At 42.6% G+C, this 22,144-nt stretch overlaps 1 protein-coding gene across 2 annotated transcripts in view; it reads right to left on the bottom strand.

The window, feature by feature from the left end:
* Nucleotides 1–985: 985 nt before the first annotated feature.
* The window catches only part of DCP1A (decapping mRNA 1A), a 44,316-nt gene continuing 23,157 nt past the window's right edge, over nucleotides 986–22,144 (bottom strand). The window contains exons 6-10 of one of the 2 annotated variants that reach the window (XM_077325546.1): nucleotides 17,815–17,916; nucleotides 14,995–15,750; nucleotides 14,433–14,489; nucleotides 7,640–7,852; nucleotides 986–5,035 (exon numbers count right to left, since the gene is read on the bottom strand). In XM_077325546.1, coding sequence (XP_077181661.1) covers nucleotides 4,955–5,035; nucleotides 7,640–7,852; nucleotides 14,433–14,489; nucleotides 14,995–15,750; nucleotides 17,815–17,916 — 1,209 coding nt within the window. In that variant the 3' untranslated portion in view covers nucleotides 986–4,954. Of the gene's footprint in view, nucleotides 5,036–7,639; nucleotides 7,853–14,423; nucleotides 14,490–14,994; nucleotides 15,751–17,814; nucleotides 17,917–22,144 lie in introns of both variants that reach the window. The other variant, XM_077325545.1, reaches the window with a different exon arrangement.

The raw sequence follows: 22,144 nt of genomic DNA, 5'->3' as shown, positions 1-22,144 counted from the left end.
CGTGCCCTCCCCCCCCCGCAGTGAGAGGGGGGAAGAAGCAGGCACGGCCGCCGGCACGCCAGTGACGCAAATGCGTGCGCGCGGAGTTGCTGCGCATGCGTGTTGCGCCCCCTGCTGGCAAAAACGCGCACACGCGGCAGCTCTGCGCAGGCACGTTAGCGAAAATGTGCATGTGCGACATTGTGCGAATGGCGAATGGCGAAAATGTGCATGTGCGACAACTGCGCGTGCGCGTTTGCGAGCAGCGGTGGCGGCCGGGCCGCCGGCTCTCTCCCACCCTCGGAGGCGGTCCCCGACTACTAGAAGGTTGGGGACCGCTGCCGTTAGGGAAATCTAGCCAGTAGCTACTGCCCCAGCACTGTCACTCCATTGAAAACTTTCTGTTGTCAGCTGAATTGTTTCCTAAGGTCCAGAATGCTTAAGTATAGTTGTGTTGTAAAATTATTTTGTGTGGGTGTTTTTGAGTGTCTGCATGGTGTATCAAACTAGAGTATCAAACTAGGTTCTGGAGACCCACTATCATGGACAACCTTGAGCCAGTCACAGAAACTCTAACCTACTATACAAGGTTGTGGTGAGAATGAATTAAGCTGCTCAGATCCAACTGGGGAAAATGTGTTTCATAACATTTTTTGTCAACCACAACAATATAAATATTCATACACAAATAAGGGAGCTACAGTTTGATATTTCTTTTTAAATCTACTGCAAGAATTCTGCTGTTGTGTGCAGATGGCAACTGGTAGCCAGCAACACATAATTGTCATGTATGTGCATAGCTCATTTATGACAACCCCATAGGGGGTCTCAAGACAAGAGACGTTCCAAAGTGGTTTTGCTGTTGCCTATCCCTGCACAGCAACACTGGACTTCCTTGGTGGTATTCAAAGTCCTAAGCAGGGCAGACAGTATGTGGCACTACACTCAGAAAACTCCTCAGACAGTGAATGATCAACAAAGCAGATTTTAGGAGGTACTCAAAACATTTGTCTTTGAAATTTTATTACAAAAATATATTTGCAAACATACAAAATTTTCAATGAAAAATGCTCATTCTTAAACATATGTAATAACTTAATATTTGCCAACATAAGATGGTACAAATTACATACATATTACTGAAATGTGACTGATGCACTGTAATTTTTTTTTAATTACTCAGATAACATTGGGCATGATCCAGTTGGCTGCAGCGCCTCTATGTAGAATCCTATAGGCTCACAGCCTTATTTTCCACCATCCCCTTCTGTCTACCCACAGGAACACAATATGCACAAAAACTGAGGGACACCCAGATCTTCCATCTCCCCTCATGCCCTCCCCACAATGTTTTTAGATGCATGCCAAAAGTGAGGAAGAGAAAAAAAATCAAAGACTGCTAAGCTTAGCAAAATTGTCTGAAATCATACCCATTGTTTTCTGAAGGTCATTACTTAAAATGCCAAAGATCTGAAGCACCTCAAACATGCAAGTGCAAATCAAAGTGGTAAACCCAAGCACTGAATATAGTGTGCATTTTAAACTACCATGTGCCCATATGTTAAAAAAAACTAACTACAAGAGAAGTTTATTGCAATTCTTTTCCAACTTAAAAGGATATTGCATCTTAACATTTTCACAAAGATGTAAAAAACTGAGGTGAAATATATATTGCACACACTCCTCTTTTTAAGATATGCTTAAGAAGCAACTCAGGTAGCTGACAAAAGGCGGCTGTTCGTGCCAATACTTTTTGCATTAAAACACTCTCCATTAAATACTTAAAAAAAAGAAGTTCCTGAATGACTCACATGTGTTGAATTCATAGATTTCAGGAACATATTAAACCAAAGTACACTGGGAAAATTACAATTTATGATATTTGAAATCTCATACGTATTGCTGAAAGAAAAATTGAACAGCTTTTCTGTTTCATCTGACTCAGTTCCTTTGCAGACTTATTTAAGTCACCAAAGTATGTCAGGCACATAATAATACAACACTATATTATTGATGTAATAGCCTTTACTTACATAACATCAATAAGTATTTGAATAACCTTGCAAATTTTAAAGCCACTTTTGAGTAGACTGATATTAAGATTTTGTTTTAAAGCTGCATATAGGCAACAGAAAAATACATGCTTAGATAAATACTCACTATTTTGCAATATAGTCTAAATACTTTATTCTTGTGATACAAGGAAGAATAAGGAGCACCTTTCCAAAACAACATCTGTAATCGATGGAACAAGCTATGTATTTGTTATTGTTACATGCAAGAAACAAGAAGAAATGTTTTCATGTTAAACCAAGCTTTGACCAAAGAAAGCATAGATACTGAAACTAGAACTTTCCAGCAGTTTCCAGATTTTGTAAACATTTGCTACTTTACAGCCAAGTTTCCTCCCAAAGCAATTCTTAAAGAGGTTTCTTGGTTAAATGTTTGTCACATAACAATAAGCAATAAGAGCACTAGTGCGGTACACTGAATGTTACTAACAGTGCTTTATATTGTGTAGAACACCTCTGTTCTTCCAGCTTGAGTCTGCTACATATACAAAAGTTGTAACAGCAATGTGCGTAAAAATTCAAAGATTAAAACTTATGTATAAAATTTACCCAGTAACTAATAAAGTCCTAGCTAACAAAATCCTCTTTGGAAGTGGAGAACTATTTTTGATGATGTACATATTTTGAACCACTGTGAAGTCTGATCTAGCATGGGTTACAAGGCAAAAATATTAAATGGGAGAAGTACACTGGAACAATAGAAACGTCATTGCTATTTAAAACAATATTCCCTTTTCCTTTAAGTCTTGAAAACACAGGACCTTTACAGTACATTCAATATCAAGGAACCCTTCATAGTTTAATTTTAACAAGTCTTTGGATAGGTTTAATGGTTGTGAACAAGTTCAAATCAATCCTGTTAATGCTTGATAAAGTCCCCCCACAATAATTTACAGACCATTCATTTATTTAACCTTTACTAGCAATATACACAATATGAGATACTTGGTTCCAGTGATACAGCTCCTGGAAAGGTATTCCACAGTGCAATGCTAAACAGAGCTGCATCCTTCTAAGTCCACTGAAATAAATGGAAGCACAGCTCTTCCTAGGACTGTACCTTTACTGCTCTGGTTTAATGCTCTTTCTGAAAGAAGGTTTAAGATCAGAAAAAATCTCTAAGATAAGCAAGCACTTCCTCACCATGGTGCACTATTTAATATCCAACAATTGACTACCAGAGAGCACACCTGTTTCTTACATAGGGTTAAAAAGCCTGGAGAGATTCATCTCAATTTTATTATTAAAGCCAATAAATTAGTCAAATGTGCATTTCACTATCAATATTTATTTCCCTGAATTCTACGTGTTTCTACTGTAATATTCTGTTTAAATAGAAACACTGAATTAGAATTTTCAAAAGGAGGCTCTCTCAAAGGCAGATTTTACTAAATAAAAAGCATATCCAATAAAATTCTCAAACTCAAGTACCTATTTTGATTTTTTAAGAATCAACAAACTGGTTATATCAAAACACACTGATTTGTGTGGAGTTATGATTAAAGCTTGGCTGATAAATTAGTGAAAGCATCTGCACCTCAGTGATCTTACGATTTTTACATTAAGATTAAACAGGTGCATCAGGAGCTTTTCCAAATTCTCCTGAACGGTATGAAGCTTGTACAAGAGCTCAGCCACGCTTTTATGCAAATGCAAATGCAAACTCTTCCCATCTCAATAGCTCATAAAGGAAACACTGTAATATGCAGAGCCACAACAATGCTCTTTCTTCCAATTTCAGCCGTGCTTTGAAAAATAAGCTGTGCATGTTGATTGGTTCAATTCACCAGAAAATTACCTTTCACAATATAAAACAAACATTTTTCTACTTTAAAAAAATCATATTATTTAAAGTTACTATTGCTTGAATAAATCGAGATCTATTCTACACTGAAGTATTGCTAGTTACCATCACATGCCATAATGAAATAAATGTTAAGTCACGGGGAGATCCAATAGCAGCATATAAAACAATCAGAAATCAGAGGCAGACTTCCTTTGGGAAGAAGTTTGAACTTTTACAGTGGTATGCTATGAATGTTAACCTATCTATAAGGTGCAACACCCTGCCAAGAGGTGGGTGGCATCAGACTGAACTTGTTGCTCATATGCCTAATTTTAACAGTAAATGAACATGTATATGCTTTCCCCTAAAACTGATCCATCCTTTTTAAAGGCAAACCTCCAACATTTGTACTTTGCCTGGATAGAACAATACCATGACCACACTGATGTCCCAGTAATTCCTACCTTGTTCTTTTTAAAAGTACCTTTAAAGTATTTTTTAAAAATAAAGGTACAGGCAACTGGTAAAGGAATAGTTGATAGCCTGCTTTGATTCTGTATTTGGAAAAGTAAATGCCCCAGTCATTTCTGCATTCTGTGGGAACCGGTTTCTTGATCAATTATCCTTGTTAAGTCCATTCAGCTCCAGGATAAAATTAAGCAACCTGTAAAACTGAAGCTCCATTCCCCCCTCCACCCCTAAAGAAATCTCTCCACAGCTTTTTCCAGTAGCAGACAAGTTTTACAAATTCAGTCATCTTTACTGTGCTACTAAACGCACAGCTCAGATCATATTTAATCCAGTTATTCAGAAATGAAGAAAATAGAGGAATAAATTGTTTAAATTTACTCAGTTAAAGCCCCTCCAAACTAATGTGCTATTAAATAATAATACAACTTTTTCACACAGAAATAAAGCCCTGCTGGTGATGATCACAGTGAATCCTAGATTACCTCTGACAGCATTACAGAAGTTCCTCTAAGAAACAATGCCTCCCTAGAGTTAGAAAATTAAGACTTTAGCGCCCCCCCCTCCCCCCTTTAAAAACACTTTTACAGAACAGGCATAATTGTTTCTGGAGCAGACAGGAGGTCAGAGGAAGTGAATAAAACTTCTGTTACAATTTGATGCCATCTGTATTCTTGGTCAAGACTTGTAAATAAACTTCATGAAGAGTACTAAGAAAGTTCGAATCATTCTGAAAGGGAAAAAAAACATACATAATTAAACCACAAACAAACACCCAATAATAGCTTTTTAGAAGTAATTTAGTCCCGCACATATTTAAAGTGGTCATAGGAGGAACTAAATGAATGAAGAAACCACTGCCTGGGAATCACAAAATTCAAATTTTCATGAAGCAGCATGGGCAAAACGAAACATCAATCAAAGATCACATTAATACATTTCTGCCATTCATTGTTATGAAAGAAGTAACAAAAGAACTAACAAGATTTATGTTCTGGCATGATAAGGAAATGGATGGATGTTTGAATATCTCTATGCGGTGGTAACAAGTGACAGCTGTAACCTACCCACACTAGGATGGTGCAGAAGGACTCAGAATTGGAATTCATCCTGTTATGCCAAAAAATGACTGGGCATCACCAAACAAGGGTATCATAGAGCTAGGAAAGGTGGAGAAATGATCAAGTGGCAGAAGCACCTCCCCAAAGTGCAAACACTGAAGGTTCTCAATTTCAAAAAGTAAAGGACAATTGGGGTGTGGGAAGAGGACATGATAAGAGATAGCATGGTTTAGAGAGAATTTTTTTCTCCTATAATACTGGAAATCAGGGATACCCAATTAAGTTGATGGGCAGTCCATAGAGGAGAAAGAGAGGAGAGGCTTCTCATAATGCATAGCTATATGGAATTCAGTGCTACAAGATGTGGTGATGAGCTCTTGCTTGCATAGAGAAGACCACATGAGGATATGTCAGAGCCCAAATAACTTTTACTGGAGGCAGAGGCAGGAAGGCTTTGGTATTAGGGAAGGGCACAAACCAGGTTTTTTTTGCGGTTCATGGCTGAACATTTGTTCCCAAATCTAACCAGTTCATACTGGTTCATGACCTCTGGTTTTTGCTCTCTGCTAAAACCGAACAGCTGAGTGGCAGAGAGCAGAAAGCAAAGGTTTAAATGGCTCAGTCATTTAAACCACTGCTTTCTGCCCTTCATGAACCGCCACAAACTGCCTTAAAATGTGTTGAAGTTCCCAGCAGCTCTTCAGTTTGCGAACACAAACAACCACAAAATTTATCATGTTTTAAGCTGGTTCATTCCCATCCCTATATGGCATCCTGATATAGACAATGCTGAGGTTTTATGAATCCCATACTTCTGAGTATGACAATAAAGTGCACCTTTTCATGCCCCAATATTTGCATTTTGAACCCTCATCCTAGCAGCCATCACATTGGACCAGAAACCCCAAAAAATCAACCATAGTTCAAATGATGCTGGTTTGATCAAGCAACTGACCAAGCAGGACATCTCATGCAGTCCTTTTTCTGTAACATGAAAAGTGCTCATATAGGGTCAAGGCAATACAAAGAGCATTCTCAAGACCAATGGTAGGAACCTAAGAGTGCCACATGACTGTAATTACAAAGTAAAATTGCTGACAGTTTAACTCTCTTCACTGGGTTGTCCCCCCACCTCTTCATAGTCAGCAAGTTTCTTTGTTTCACTTGTGATTTCAACAGGGAAAAAGAAACAGCAGCTTATGCAGAAAAAAAACGACAAAGAAACAAAACACAGGCTACAAAGCTGACTATATGCTCTAGTATGGGCCTGTTTGAGTCCTAACAATTCTGTTACTGGGGTACTATGCTTTGATGGTCTGTTATTTTTAGATCTGAACTCTCATTTGTGAGAGTAACCAATAGTGTAGAAAGAACTGGAGTGCACTGATGTAGCACAAAGGTTTGCACCACTAGTGATGATAAAGGGCTAAACAATCCACTTAACGTTAGCCTATCCTATAGGCTATAAGAGATTTCTTTTTGTAACCGTACCAGTAAATACGGTGAATCACAAAGCAGCTTTACAACTGAAAATAAGTACATTTAAAGCACTCTGTCAGCTTGCTTTCCATGTTATACAAAACTGTAAATATGACAGGCATGCACTTCCCACCAAAAGCTGCAGACCTAAGGGCATAAGGGCTCTAGAAAGACCCAAACTATGACTTGGGACCCACTGAAATTTACCAAGGGTGACTATATTTTGGAATGTAGCTTTCTCACCGTTCTACTCCTGCTGTTCAAAATGCCCCTCCCCCATCTGCTCTTGGGGGCCCAAAAGAACAGCATGGAAAGCGGATGGCAGAGGGGGCCACAGGAACAGCATGAGGGGGGAGTGGGTGAGTTGCCTGGGGAGAGGGCGATGCAGTGAAAGTCCCCACCCCCCCTTGCACATGCAGACCTGTTTGAAAGAATCTAGCCCATTTGCTCTGTGCAGGCACAGAATCCATATGTGTGCCTGCACTGACACTGTAAAGAACAGATTTAGATATCTGAAGTGTTATCCTCAACCGCTATCCCTTTAAAAAGGTCAGCAAGCCAACTGTTTAATAAATTATGCAAGCATGATTAATATTCACTTTAATAATTTTTCTAAATCACTGAAACAGTGCCTGAGCTGCAACTTACATTATTAGAAGCTATTTGCTAGTAATCTAATACGTATCTCAACAGACCATGGTAGTCAACCTTCTTTATGATGTCTAATGCTATTCATAAACACAGCCATGTGGCTTTTCATTCTGCATTGCCTAATACTTAAATCACAGGAGTACCTTTATTAGATGTATTAAAGTTTCTTGAAGCTGAGCTCTACTGAGAATTGTAGGAGGTAACGTTTGAACATCTGTGAGCGTAAGGGGAGAAGAGCAGCCAACTTTGCTTTCCGTTTCAGACGATTTCGCAGATGACTGTTGGAAAACACTAGGGGACAAGAGGACTGAAGATGGCATTGTGGTTGTAGCTGGAACAAACTGTGGCGAAGCAACCTACCAAAGTTAAAAAACAAGATAGTAACACATACAATTTTTGAAGTCATACATTAATATATGAAGGTTTTTCCAGCATCACAGTGTGGAAATAATTGTAGCATGTATTCTTCCCAATCCCAACATTGTCAGAAGGTCCTGCTAGGGTTGCCAGCTCTCAGTTGGGAAATATCTGGAGAACTGAGGAGTGAGCCAGGAGTGGGTGGGATTAGAGATCTCAATTGACTACAATGCTATCGAGTCAACCCTCTAAAGCAGCCATTTTCTCCAGGGGAATTGATATCTGTCATCCAGAGATGAGCTCTAAAACTGGGGCCTCCACAGGAAGGACATATGCTGCACAATGCTAGAGTATAACACAAATAAAAACTTGGATATAAATTACAAGCGTTTTAATATAAAGAATTTTTAAAACTCAAAAATCATTCAAACCATCGAGGATTAAGACCCTGCCTGGATGGGATTCAACTGACAGTTGCTTCCTCAGCCAGGAACCTGAGTGTGATTTTTGACACCTCCTTATCCATGGAGGCACAGATCTCTGGAGTAGCATGGCTGGTGTTTTTCCACCTTTGCCAAGCCAAGCTACTAATCCTATCCTATTCAATATCTTTATGCGCCCTCTCGCACAACTGGTACAGAGGTTTGGGCTGGGTTGTCATCAATATGCCGATGACACCCAGCTCTTCCTCCTGATGGATGGCCGCCCTGACTCCCCCCCAGAAGCATTAGCCAGCTGCCTGGAAGCAGTGACGAGATGGCTGAAGCAGAGTCGTCTGAAGCTCAATCCTTCAAAGACGGAGGTCCTGTGGCTGGGTAGGAAGGGCCCATGCGAGGAAGCACGCCTGCCTGCCCTGGATGGAGTACAGCTCTCTACGGCTGACTCCGCCAGGAACCTAGGCGTGATTCTGGATACTTCCCTTACAATGGAAGCCCAGATCACAAAGGTAGCGTGGCTGGCATTTTACCATCTCCGCCAAGCCAAACTACTAGCGCCCTACCTGGCCCCGGAACACCTAGCCACAGTGATCCATGCGACTGTCACCTCTAGACTGGACTTCTGTAACTCGCTCTACGCAGGCCTGCCCTTAGCCTTGACCCGGAAACTACAGCTGGTTCAAAACGCAGCGGCCAGGATCCTCACAGCAACACCGTGGAGGTCCCACATCCGGCCCATTCTCCACCAGCTGCAGTGGTTGCCAGTATGAATCCGGATCAGACTAAAGATTCTGGTAATTACCTTCAAGGCCATTCGCGGTCAGGGCCCAGTGTACCTGAGAGACCGCCTCCCTGCCTATGCCCCTAAAAGAGCTCTGCACTCCACCGCCACCAACCGGCTAATGGTCCCTGGCCCTAAAGAAGTCCACCTGGCCTCGACCAGGGCCAGAGCATTCTCTGTCCTGGCCCCCACCTGGTGGAACGAGCTCCCGGAGGAGATCAGGGCCCTGATGGAGCTTAAACAGTTCCGCAGGGCCTGCAAAAAGGAGCTCCTCCAGCAGGCATTTGGTTGAGACCAGGCACAACCAACAGCGAATGAAGGGCCCCCGCTCCCCCCCTTCCTCCCAGAACTCCACCAGACCTGTTGTGGTATTGCACTGTTCCATCGTTATATTATTTTATTATATTGTTATACTGTTACATTATTCTGTTATATGGTTACAACCACTGTTATTAATTACTGTATGTTTTAACGAAGACTGTTTCATGTATCGTTGACTAGTTTTAATGTAAACCGCCCTGAGCCTTCGGGGAGGGCGGTATATAAATCTAAATAAATAAAATAAATAATGCCCTACTTGTCCACAGAGCACCTAGCCACAGTCATCTATGTGACACTCAACTCTAATCTGGACTTCTGTAACTCTCTCTATGTGGGCCTACCCTTATCCCTGCTCCTGACATTGCAACTGGTCCAGAATTCAGCCGCCAGGGTTCTCACGAGAACACCCAAGAAAGCATGGATTGACCAGTGCTCCAATGGCTGCATTGGCTCTCAGCTAAATTCCAGATCAGGTTTAAGGTTTTGGTTCTTCACCCATAAGGCCATACGCAGTCTGGTCCTACATATTTGAAAGATCACCTTTCTATCTATACCCCATGAAGAGCGTTATGCTCTACTAATACAACTGGTGGTCCCTAGCCCCAATGAGGTACATCTGGCCTCAACCAGGGCCAGAGCATTTTCCATCTGGGCCCCTGCCTGGCGGAATGAGCTCTCAGAACACATCCAGGCCCTGATGGAGCTAGCACAGTTCGACAAGGCCTGCAAAATGGAGCTCTAGCTTCTATCTTGATATGGAATATCTAGACTTTTGTCAGTCTGATTGAGAGATGATAAGAGACGTCAGTTTTTAGACAGCCAATGCTAGATTTTTAACCTGAAGTCACTTATGGCTATTTTAATAGTTTCAATTCTACTTTATTTTGTATACTGCTCTCACATAAGATTCAGAGAGGTTCACAGAGAACATAAACAAGAACAATACATCAGTGATTACAACAAATGAAAGGCAGCAACAATAATAATAAACAGAGAAAGTAGCACAGAGTAAACAATCTAACAGACCCATGGTTGGTCAGATGCATTAAATTGTCTAAACCAGATTTAATTTAAAGTGTATTATATGCCATGTTGTGCACTGTCCAGAGCAATGGGCAGTGTAAAAAATTGATAAATAAAATAAATATATGTGTACCTAAAGCTAAGGGGAAATCTTTCATATGTTCACAATTAAAAGCAATAATGAAGGAAACCAAACAAAGTATGATTTAAAAGCAATGTATACATGCAATAATATCTATCTCCTGGCATGAATGAATGCTTTCCCCTCAAAGGTCTTAGAGGAAAGATTCCACCATATCCTATACCATGCGAGACTCTGACCGTGTGGTTCTGGCTGCCCTGACTCTGTCTCACACATTTTCTTAGATTGCCCCTTATATGAGCAGTGTCGGGATGACAGCTTTGTTGCTTTGCTGGGAAACAAGCCTTCTGTAAGTAAATCTATGACCTTGCAATTTCTGCTCTCTGACAAAGACCCAGAGGTAACCATTTTAGTTGCCAGAGTTTTAACTATGATGCTTTTATAATATGCTGCCTACCTTGTATTTTATCTTTTATAGTTTATTTAATCATTTTAAGATCTGTTCGGTTATGTAACCCCATGGCCTATTTTATTATTTTGTTGAAATTTTAAACCCTATTTTTATATGTTTTATACATATTTTATGCCAATAAAAGGCTACTGACTGACTGAATAATATCAACTATTCTCAAACATTCATACAAAACACACCCTTCCTACTATGAGATAATCCTATGGTTATTAGGAGTGCTTGATGCATGCAAAATGCTAATCAGTAGTTCCTGAAATCTTTCTGAAGCTTCAAGTATATAATTATTCTTCATTCTGCATAGTAGTTATAGATCTGACATAGCTATGGATAGGAATGGGCAGAAACTGAATCATGAAGCAAAATTTGTAATGAATTCTGCCCTGCTTATGGTTCACAAACTTACACAAACTTAAAGTAATTTGTAGCAGTTCAGAGGTAGGGGTGTTAGAGCTGCAAAAACTTTAAAGAGCTTTAAACTTTAAAGAGATTGCACACTCAGCTGTTTTGAGGCTTTCTGCAAACCTTCTTTAAAGGGACTACAATCCCTTTTAACAGGGTTTGTGGGACCACAACCAGTTTAGTTCATGAATGCATACTGTGGTTTGGCTACAAACTATGAACTGACACATACTGCACTTTTCTGGTTCATGCTCATCCCTAGTTATGGATCATTCACTGTTCTTGTCATGAGCAAACTTGCTGACTTGTATCCAATGAAAACTGTGAATGCAGCTTGCAGAACAGGACTTTCCCCTCTTCCCCTCCCAGTACACCACAAAATGGTAACCGTGGATGATGTACCCAGCTAAGACTGCCAAAATATTGCCTTCAGGGGACATCTAGATAAAGCAGTGTGCACAATGTGGAGGTCTGCAGTGGTAAGTATAATCAGCAGAAATCACTCTGCCTTTCGCAAGTATCATTTTGCTGGTGGAAAGCAGCCACAATTGGCCACATTCAAAAATCACAGTAAAGCTGGCCTACAAGCCATGGCTTCATCAAAACTAAATGTATAGGAATTGTCCAGGCTATTTCAAATCATTATTGGATATTTTTATTTCTAAACGGATTCCTAGGTAAATAATATCCCATTTTCCCAAACATTCTCAGTGATTGCGATCCTTCGTATTTTCTTAATGTTTTCATTGCTCCATATTAATTATCCCATGGGCTCTCTGCTCATCATGCTTTTAGGTCTTAATTAGCTAGACCAAAAGGAATTGACGGTTCGTTTGTAGTTCATCAAAACTAAACTAGATCAACTGTGATATGTAAGTGCAGATATAGTCCAACAAACTGCTGTTTCTTGATTTCAGACTAGCCTGCAGTTCATGTCTGGCTTCCGGCCTGGCCATGGGGTAGAGACAGCGCTAGTCGCCCTGACGGACGACCTCCGTCGCCAGTTGGATCAAGGCGGGTCGGCACTGCTGATATTATTAGACCTCTCAGCAGCGTTCGACACAGTCGATCACGAGCTTCTAGCTCGCCGCCTCATCGATGCTGGAATACAAGGGGCAGTCCTTCAATGGCTGATCTCCTTCCTCCAGGATCGTGGACAGAGGGTTGCAATAGGAGAGAAAACATCAGGCCGCTGGCAACTTACTTGTGGAGTCCCACAAGGAGCGGTCCTCTCTCCTATCCTATTCAACATCTTCATGCGCCCTCTCGCACACCTGGTACCGAAGTTTGGGCTGGGTTGCCATCAATATGCAGATGACACCCAGCTCTTCCTCCTGATGGATGGCCGCCATGACTCCCCCAGAAGCATTCGCCAGCTGCCTGGAAGCAGTGATGAGATGGCTGAAGCAGAGTCGTCTGAAGCTCAATCCTTCAAAGACGGAGGTCCTGTGGCTAGGTAGGAAGGGCCCTTGCGAGGAAGCGCACCTGCCTACCCTGGATGGCGTGCAGCTCTCCACTGCTCACTCCTCCAGGAACCTAGGCGTGATTCTGGACGCCTCCCTCACAATGGAGGCCCAGATCCCAAAGGTAGCACGGCTGGCATTCTACCATCTCCGCCAAGCCAAACTACTAGCGCCCTACCTGGCCCCAGAACACCTAGCCACAGTGATCCATGCGACGGTCACCTCTAGACTGGACTTTTGTAACTCGCTCTACGCAGGCCTGCCCTTAGCCCTGACCTACAACTACAACTAGTTCAAAATGCAGCAGCCAGGATCCTCATGGCAACACCGTGGAGGTCCCATATCCGGCCTATTCTCCATCAGCTGCAATGGTTACCAGTTGAATTCCGGAGCAGACTAAAGGTTCTGGTAATTACCTTCAAGGCCATACGCGGTCAGAGCCCAGTGTACCTGAGGGACCGCCTCCCCGCCTATGCCCCCAAAATAGCTCTACGCTCTACTGCTGCCAATCAGCTAAGGATCCCTGGCCCTAAAGAAGTCTGTCTGGTCTCGACCAGGGCCAGAGCATTCTCTGTTCTGGCCCCTACCTGGTGGAACGAGCTCCCAGAGGAGATCAGGGCCCTGACGGAGCTTAAACAGTTCTGCAGGGCCTGCAAAAAGGAACTCCTCCACCAGGCATTTGGCCGAGACCAGACGTAATCTACAGCGACCAAGGGCTCCTGCTCCCCCCCACCCCCCCCCTCAGAATTCAATCGATAAGCCACCCCCCTCAGAATCCCATCAACAAGCTCTGGACCTGTTTGTATCACGACTGTTTACTGTTATACTGTGTTGTGTTTGGTTGCAATTGTTGGTTATCGATGTACATGTTCTACAGACTGTTTTATGTAAGGTTCTCTGTTATAATGTAAACCGCCCTGAGCCTCCGGGGAGGGTGGTATAGAAGTATGATAAATAAATAAATAAATGTGTTGGCCTCCTTTGGTATTGATTGTGGTTTGTTGTAATGTCTCAGTCACAAGTGGTTCAATAGTGCTGCCCCATGTCCATCTGGCCACAGAGACAGCAGTATAGTACAGATATCCTCCCTACTGGGAAGGTAGAGAAGAAGCAGACAAACTAAGGTTTATGTATCAATTGGGATTGGCTGCTTATGTCCAGTAGACAAACCAAAGTTTCTTGTATAAATCAGTTTAAATAAGCCATGTTTCTCATGATAGCTCAGTCACCAGTGTTAGAAGTGTTAGGCAGTGTTCATCTGCTTTTGCAAACATTATTAAAATTTACTTTGGAAAACAACAGAAAGTTGCATTACTATATTAGAAGGCATTGTAGGCAACAGGAAACAGATTTATGAAATGAAATAGAAAGAGTCATTAATTGAACATGCTTCCATTCAACGAATCCCCCTAAGTTCCATAATGAAAATGGTTCAAAAAATAGTTCAGCCCAAATACAACACAAGTAAGATACAGGAGACCTGGCCATAAGCTAGAATGAAAGAACCAGATTCTAGGTGTAATGACTCAAGCCTTTGTTAAAGGAAGAAGACTGATACTAGGAGCACAGGACATGAAAATTTAAATACATACTTGGCTTGCCTTTGACAAAGCTTTGGGATGTGGAAATGTCTCAAGTTCTTTACCTTGCTGCGTACTCTGCAAATGAAAAATCAATACAGGACTATATGAAGAATTACTTCGCCATAGCTTATACACTTAATTTTTCCAGCTGAATTATACATATTCTGATAATGGCTACAGGATAGCTTGCTGGGAAAAACAAACAAACAATCTACCATTAAAAGGTCCTATCCCAAAATGTCAGTTAAGTATGGAAGATGTGTTTGGTTGACTTTGCTGTGTTTTAGTTAACATTTTCAGCAGCAAAAGAAGAAGTCAAAGTTAAAGCATGCGACTGATGCTCAGGCGGCTCAGCAATTTCTGCTGAACCAGACTGAAGTTACGTTTCGTTCTATCAAGGAAGATGTCACACTACTATTTCAATCAAAGTCAGATCAGAGCTATTGTCATTGCTTTAGACAGAAAACTCCAAATGTTTCAATTATCAGTTTTACATTTACTTTAACAGGTACTTCTCAATTTGTCCCAGCATTTGCACTTTTTTCTAGAAAACCACAATATATTTCAATACACACATTACCTGGGTAGTTGGAAGCATTTTACCAGTCAGAGCTTGCTGCTTGACATGAGATTCCTTGAAACAATCTGGTGTTGCCAGATGGTTAACTGCAGAAGAAAAGTTAGAGGCTACTGGAGTTTTACTAAGCGACGGCTGCATTTGGTCATGTTGTGGGGTCAACCTGAGTTTTTGAAGAAGATCCACATTTGGAAGAGTTACATTTGAAGCTTCTGTATTTGCTGCAGCCAAAGATGTTATAAAGTGGTTTTGACTAGAATTTAGAGTTTGTGGACCATGGTTCGTATCAGATGGTGGCTGACTCACAAGGGGAGATGCTTGCTTGTTAGCTTGCTGCATGACTTGCATTATGTTATTGTTTGTATGCAGACTCTGAAGCATTTGAACAGAAGGAGCTTCTACTACAGAAGCTGAATTAAGGACAGGACTCAGTTGCACAGTATAGCTTGAAACCTTATTTATCTCAGGCTGTGAAACTGGAGGTGGAGCAATTAGCAAGGGAGGCACACATTCCTGCTGTAGCAAGGTACAAGAACTACTCTTGAAGCCTGGGCCATCCAGTTTCCCCAGAGGTTGATGGATCACTGTTGACTGCTCAAATGAAAAAGGTAGGAGGAAATTATGTTCTCTGCATGAGGCATCATTCTGTAACTTCTCTGTTCTCTCTGGGTTGGGATGGGGAACTGCAGGGGGATCCTTTGATAATGAAGTTCCAAATAATTCTTCTACTGTCAGATGTTTATGGATGGATGGACACGACTAGAAAGAGAGGGATAAATGCAATTCAATTCTATAAATAGGAAAACAAATTTTACACCATACTCCCATATTTCTCCAATACAAATAAGTGCTAGAACAGAAGAATCAGCATGTAAAAATATTGAGTTTTTGTGTCATCTGAACAAAAGATTTATAAAGGCGGTTCGCTGTTGCCAACATAATTACACTTGCATAAATATGCTATTTTTTAAAAAAAGAACACAACCCCATAAGTATTTTTGGACTGTTATAAAAATCAATTATATGTAATAATTTTTATTCGGATCAGAACAAGAAGAGGCAGTAGCCAAGTATCTTCCTTCATGCCTAGATCCAGCTATGTTTATAAAGAGTAATATATGTTTTTTTTATTTATAGTATTTGTTGACCGCCACTCCTGGCCCAGCCGGCTCATGGCAGTTTACAATAAGAACATTAAAATCCAGATAAAACTCAAAATATATAACTAACTAGAAATAAAGCCCGCTGTAGTGAGAATACAGCGGGCGCTAGAACCACGACCCCCCACCGCAGAGCATTGGCGGCCTTCTCCCGGCCGCTGGAGCAGGCTCCCTGCGTCGGAGACACGGCGAGGCCATTCCAGCAGTTGGGAGAAGGCGGAGCAGCCCCCCCCCCCCCCCCGACGAGCATTGGCGTTCCAATGTAGTCCCCACAGCACAATAACAAATTGGGAAGTTGGTCTGTTTATGTCTGGGGCAGCAGAAAGGAAGCAAAAGTTACTCAGGAAAAAGAGCCAACAGAACTTTCTCCCCTCTTTGGAGAAGAAATCCCCCCTAGTTCTTGGATCTGCTTAAAGGAAAAGGTATCCCCTGTGCAAGCACCGGGTCATGTCTGACCCTTGGGGTGACGCCCTCCAGCATTTTCATGGCAGACTCAATACAGGGTGGTTTGCTAGTGCCTTCCCCAGTCATTACCGTTTTACCCCCCAGCAAGCTGGGTACTCATTTTACTGACCTCGGAAGGATGGAAGGCTGAGTCAACCTTGAGCCGGCTGCTGGGATCGAACTCCCAACCTCATGGACAGACAGCTTCAGACAACATTTCTGCCGCTTATCATTCTGCGCCACAAGAGGCTCTTGGATCTGCTTACTGACCAGATAAAGCACCTCTTTTCTTCCTACTTTGGGAACTTTTCTGTGTCTAATGACTTAGCTCAGTATTATGTGGCTAAATCCTGCTGGGAGTGTATCTACCAATCATATCAGGCAAGGAGGCATAAAACATATTTTCATCACTAGGCCACATGAACAAGGTGTTTCAGTATGAGATGTCCAATGGCCCAATTCTCTCAGGCTCCGGATGCCTGACACACCAGAAATAGACAGAAGCTCTGCACATGGATCCAGAGAAGGAACAAGCTGATGGATGGCCAGCAGGAAGAAATGGGTTAGTTTGGTGCAGATTACTGTACTAAAAAACTGAGGAAACCATCCTTGACAAAATACATCAGTTGAGGAACTGAATCATCATTCTTCTGACACCCTTCATATCGATGGTAGAAAATTTTCTTAATGGTACAAGGCAGAACATTCCTAAAGCCCTTAAGAAAACCCTTTTATGCATCACTTCTTTCTTCCACTAGATGGTACTATTAGTAGCTACAAATAATCACAGTAATCCCACAAGACCTGTTCACTGTGTTATTGTTTTCTACCACTCAATTTTATATTTATTTCTAGTTATTGCATCTTGCTTCTTGGTGAAGGCTCTACATTAGTTAACTACTAAACTAAACCATTGTCAGTATTCTCATCAACCAACATCTTCTATTATACCATTGTTTTGTAACAAGGATTTCGCAAACCCACACATTCAATTCTCAGTTCAGGCAATTGCTAATCACCGCCACCACTGCCCCAAGGTTACTAGGAGCGGGGTTAAAGCCACCTGTGTAACCCCCTGAGAATCACCCTGTTTATAAATTACAGCAGTATTATGCAAGATACCTCCAAGGTCAAATACAACAGAAACTGAAAACGAACATGCTACATATACCATAAGAGTGAACTAATGTCACAGCACTTCGGCTTTAAATGAACTTACATGGTCTTGCATTTGTAACACTGATGATCCAAGCTCCGCAGTCTCCATATTTTCACCCAGTGTGCTTTGTGGCATTCCACAAGTGAAATCGCTCTTCTGAGTCTAAAAAAACAAAACAAAACAAAAAAACCACTGTATAAATCCAGGGCCAGCTTCCAAGTACCCTATGCTGTGCCTTTCTCCACTATGGATCAGGGCTGTAGCCTCTCCTCCCCCCTTCTCCCTCTTTAAGGACACTCTGAGTAAAACCCCTTTCCATGAGGGGGGGGAGTTCTGCACCTAGTTGGGCTACTCCCAGAACAATTGCATTCTGCTAGGGCCCCACAACTTCTGAAACTGGCTCTGGTGCTACAGGCACCACAAATCCTTAAACCACTCCTGCATAAGTCTCTCAAATTTCAGCTCATATTAAGCAGAGTTCTTTTATATCTAAGTTTAGCAACCCCCTGGAAGTACCCCACAAAGATCCCTGCAGTTCCCCTCCTAGCTGCAGTTCCCCTCCTCTTTCCTCACCCCAGATCATAAAGCCCACTTAAGCAATCCTATGATACAAAGCTCTAAGTCATGTCTACGCTATGAGAGGCAATGCTATATCAAGAAAGGAATCACTTTATGGGAAAAGTGGTAAGATCATGGATATATCACCCAGCTTCAAGGCCATTCCGTTCACCAGGCTCAGGTTAGCAAAACACGTCCTTGGCAGTTGCAATGCCCAAGTGAATAGAGAAAGCATCTATGGGTTGTTACATCATTTATGTAATGACCATTTTCACTACACAGTTAGATACACATCCTCTAGTGAAAGCTAACTTTGTCAAGGTGAGCAGAGAATAATTATGAAATTAGCTTGTATAGCGCACATCCCAGCATGTTTCCAGACATTCGACTGATGTACTAGCAGCACTAAAATAAATGATGATTCAGCTTCATGGTTCAAAACACCTGCCACTTTAAATCTCTTGAGTGTACCGTTTAGGATGCAGTCATTTTAACAGTTTCTACTGATGAGAGATGCTATTACTGGAAAAAATTCAGGGCCATTTCGCATGAGGGAATTTCAGCGAAATCATTACCAGATGCTGACGCTTTAAAATCATGGTTTCAGATAATGCCGTCAGCCTCCCGTCCCAGTTTCGCTCCATCTGCCTATTTGTAGCGGAAGCAGGGAAATCAGGAAAACTGCATTCCCCTGGTCAAAATCCTGACAGATGTCGCAATCACCCGCCAAGTGACAGTGAGGAGGAGACAACAGTACTCATATCGCCACGGAGATGTCCCTCCCCTGCTCCCGCCTCCGTGGCTTCCGGTGACGGGAGGCGGGTGTTTTTGAAAAATGGAGAATGCTGAGTAGCGATGCATACTCGCAAGTCTCTTCAGAACCCTTTCAATTATCTGGTTGCCCCCTTGCTCTTTATGTGAGTGCGTGTGTCACATTTTATTTTTTGTTCTTTTTCATTGCTGTTCTTTTCCAGCAAAATACCCCCCTTTGTTTTTTGCTTGTGAATGGCTGGAAACTACAGGCTACCCCCCTCCCCCCGGCTGCTGGAAGGGGAAGGGAAGGGGGGGTGAGGTTGCCAGATCAAGACAAGTTAACTGCCAGGGAAGATCAGAGACCACAGTTGGAATCAACTCTTCAAGGCATAAATTTTCCCTATCACTGACAAATCTTTTGGCCCCAAAGCATCACCTCTTTGCTTCAGAGAAGGGGCTGCCGTGTGGGAAGATTTGCACAACCGTCTCTAAATATAAGTTTGCGCTATGAAACTATCAAAACTTGAAGACGGAGCTGTGACAGATAACCAATGCCTCTGTGACCAAATGAAATTGTGTTGCAATGATTACTTCGGTGTTTTTGTTTTTTAAGGGGGGGAGGCGGGCTTTGCATGGCTAGCAAAGGCTGATTGGTTGTCTGGTTGATTGGCAGGCTTGAGGTGGGAGGGGGCGAGGGAATTTTGTAGCATTTTCATTGCTCCTCAGCAAAAACTGGAAGTAGGTGAGGAATGCTGGAGGAGAAACAGTCCCACTAGGAAAACAGAATTTTTGGCCAGGTGTGAAATGACAATGGAACGCTACAATACACAGCAATTCAGTGTTGATTGCGGATTTCTACCAGCTGTGCGGAATGGCCCTCAGTCTACATCAAAAGTTAGCAAATCAACGTAACACGACCAAGTCCACTACCACTATAGACCTCACCAGCAAAAGGGAGTCTATCAACATCACTTCCTTTTTATATGCCTAAACAAATATATACTAATTAGAAGTTAAGCCTGCATTTTAGTTGCCTCAAGATGGTTACAGAATGAACTGTAGAAAGATTGCCCTATCCATCCTCTAGAGCCCACCGTTGCCTCCATGAGCTTAAGATTTCAAAGTATTTTCAAAAGAGTGGCCTTAAATACCCCTACCAATGTTCCTGTTTACTAATTGATTTCTGAAGTATCATAACGATATATGCTAAATGACAGGCTACCATAATTAAGACTGTGAAGAAGAGATAAGATGTTAACCATAAGGCATCCATATTAAGGAAATAAAAATCACGAAAGTCATTCATTCTCACATATGGAATAGATAGATGTAGAATGTATATGAGGGATTAAGCTGATTTAGAATCAAAGATTAAATCACTCAGGCCTTTATGAAATCTCTTTTCTCACTCCTCTTCTGCCCCTCTGATGCAGACAGACTCTCTGCCAATCCCATGTGGGTTGTACAGAAGGATTACCTTATGATCCATCTGGAATGTACTGGGAAGGTAAATATTTTATTTTCTTAAATGCTAAAATGCAAATTCATGTATAATTATTAACCAGAGGGCCCGAGGATAATTGGCAGAGAAATTAAATGCACTATTATTATTACCAACACAACCACCACTACTACTATTATTAACTAGCAAGAAAGCCCATTGCAACCAGGAATGCAATGGGCGCTAGGACCCAGGGGACACCAGGAGGTGCTTTTTTTTTTCTGCTGCGTGGAGCTGTGAAAGGCTCCTACAGGGTTTTTTTTTCTGCTGCTTGGATCTGCGAAAGGCTCCTACAGGGTTTTTTTTTCTGCTGCTTGGAGCTGTAAAAGGCTCCTGCAGGGTTTTTTTTTTCTGCTAGCTCTCGTGGGCGTGCCGGCTTGGAGCTCCTACAGGGTTTTTTTTTCCTGCTGCTTGGAGCTGGGAAAGGCTCCTTCAGGGTTTTGTTTTCTGCTGCTTGGATCTGCGAAAGGCTCCTACAGGGTTTTTTTTTCTGCTGCTTGGAGCTGTGAAAGGCTCCTGCAGGGGTTTTTTTTTCTGCTAGCTCTCGTGGGCGTGCCGGCTTGGAGCTCCTACAGGGGGTTTTTTTCCTGCTGCTTGGAGCTGGGAAAGGCTCCTTCAGGGTTTTGTTTTCTGCTGCTTGGATCTGCGAAAGGCTCCTACAGGGTTTTTTTTTTCTGCTGCTTGGATCTGCGAAAGGCTCCTACAGGGTTTTTTTTTCTGCTGCTTGGAGCTGTGAAAGGCTCCTACAGGGTTTTGTTTTCTGCTGCTTGGATCTGCGAAAGGCTCCTACAGGGTTTTTTTTTCTGCTGCTTGGATCTGCGAAAGGCTCCTACAGGGTTTTGTTTTCTGCTGCTTGGATCTGCGAAAGGCTCCTACAGGGTTTTTTTTCCTGCTGCGTGGAGCTGCGAAAGGCTCCTACAGGGTTTTTTTTTTTCTGCTGCCTCTCGTCGGCGCGGCGGCTTGGAGCTCCTACAGGGGTTTTTTTTTCTGCTGCCTCTCGTCGCGCTAGCGGCGAAAGGCTCCTCCGGGGGTGTTTCTTTTTTTTCTGCAGCTTCTCGGCGGCTGGAGTCTTGTGTTGTGTTTGCGGCGGGGGCTTCCTTGGGGCCGGCCTGACACGGTGAGAGACGCTTCGCGCCTCTCACCACGTCAGGCCGGGAGCAACTGCGAGCCGCGCTGAGCGCGGCTCGCAGTTGCTGGGGCTGGGAATCGGAGGGACCAATCGGCAGGCGCGTTTGGTCCCTCCGGTTGTCTGTCATGAGGAAGGGTCCAATCCGGACCCTTCCTCATCCCGGACACATCCCGCCCCAGAACCCCTTACTGTTTTATTTAGTCCGTGGCGCCCGCGGCGCCACGGGCGGTGTACAGATAGTTATTTATAACCCATTCTTCTCAAACGCTCTTCTTACTGAGGGTAAGAAGAGTTGGTTTTTATACCCTGCTTTTCACTGCCCAAAGGCATCTCAAAGGGGCTTACAACTGCCTTCCCTTCCTTTCCCCTCAACAGGCATCTTGTGAGGTAGGTGGAGCTGAGAGAGCTCTGACAGAATTGTTTTGTGAGAACAGCTCTAACAGGACTGT

Source organism: Paroedura picta, chromosome 3, assembly GCF_049243985.1.
Source record: "Paroedura picta isolate Pp20150507F chromosome 3, Ppicta_v3.0, whole genome shotgun sequence".
NCBI classification, from domain to species: Eukaryota; Metazoa; Chordata; class Lepidosauria; order Squamata; family Gekkonidae; genus Paroedura; species Paroedura picta.
Note: the sequence above shows the minus strand (reverse complement) of the source record. Positions and strands in the feature narration are given on the sequence as shown.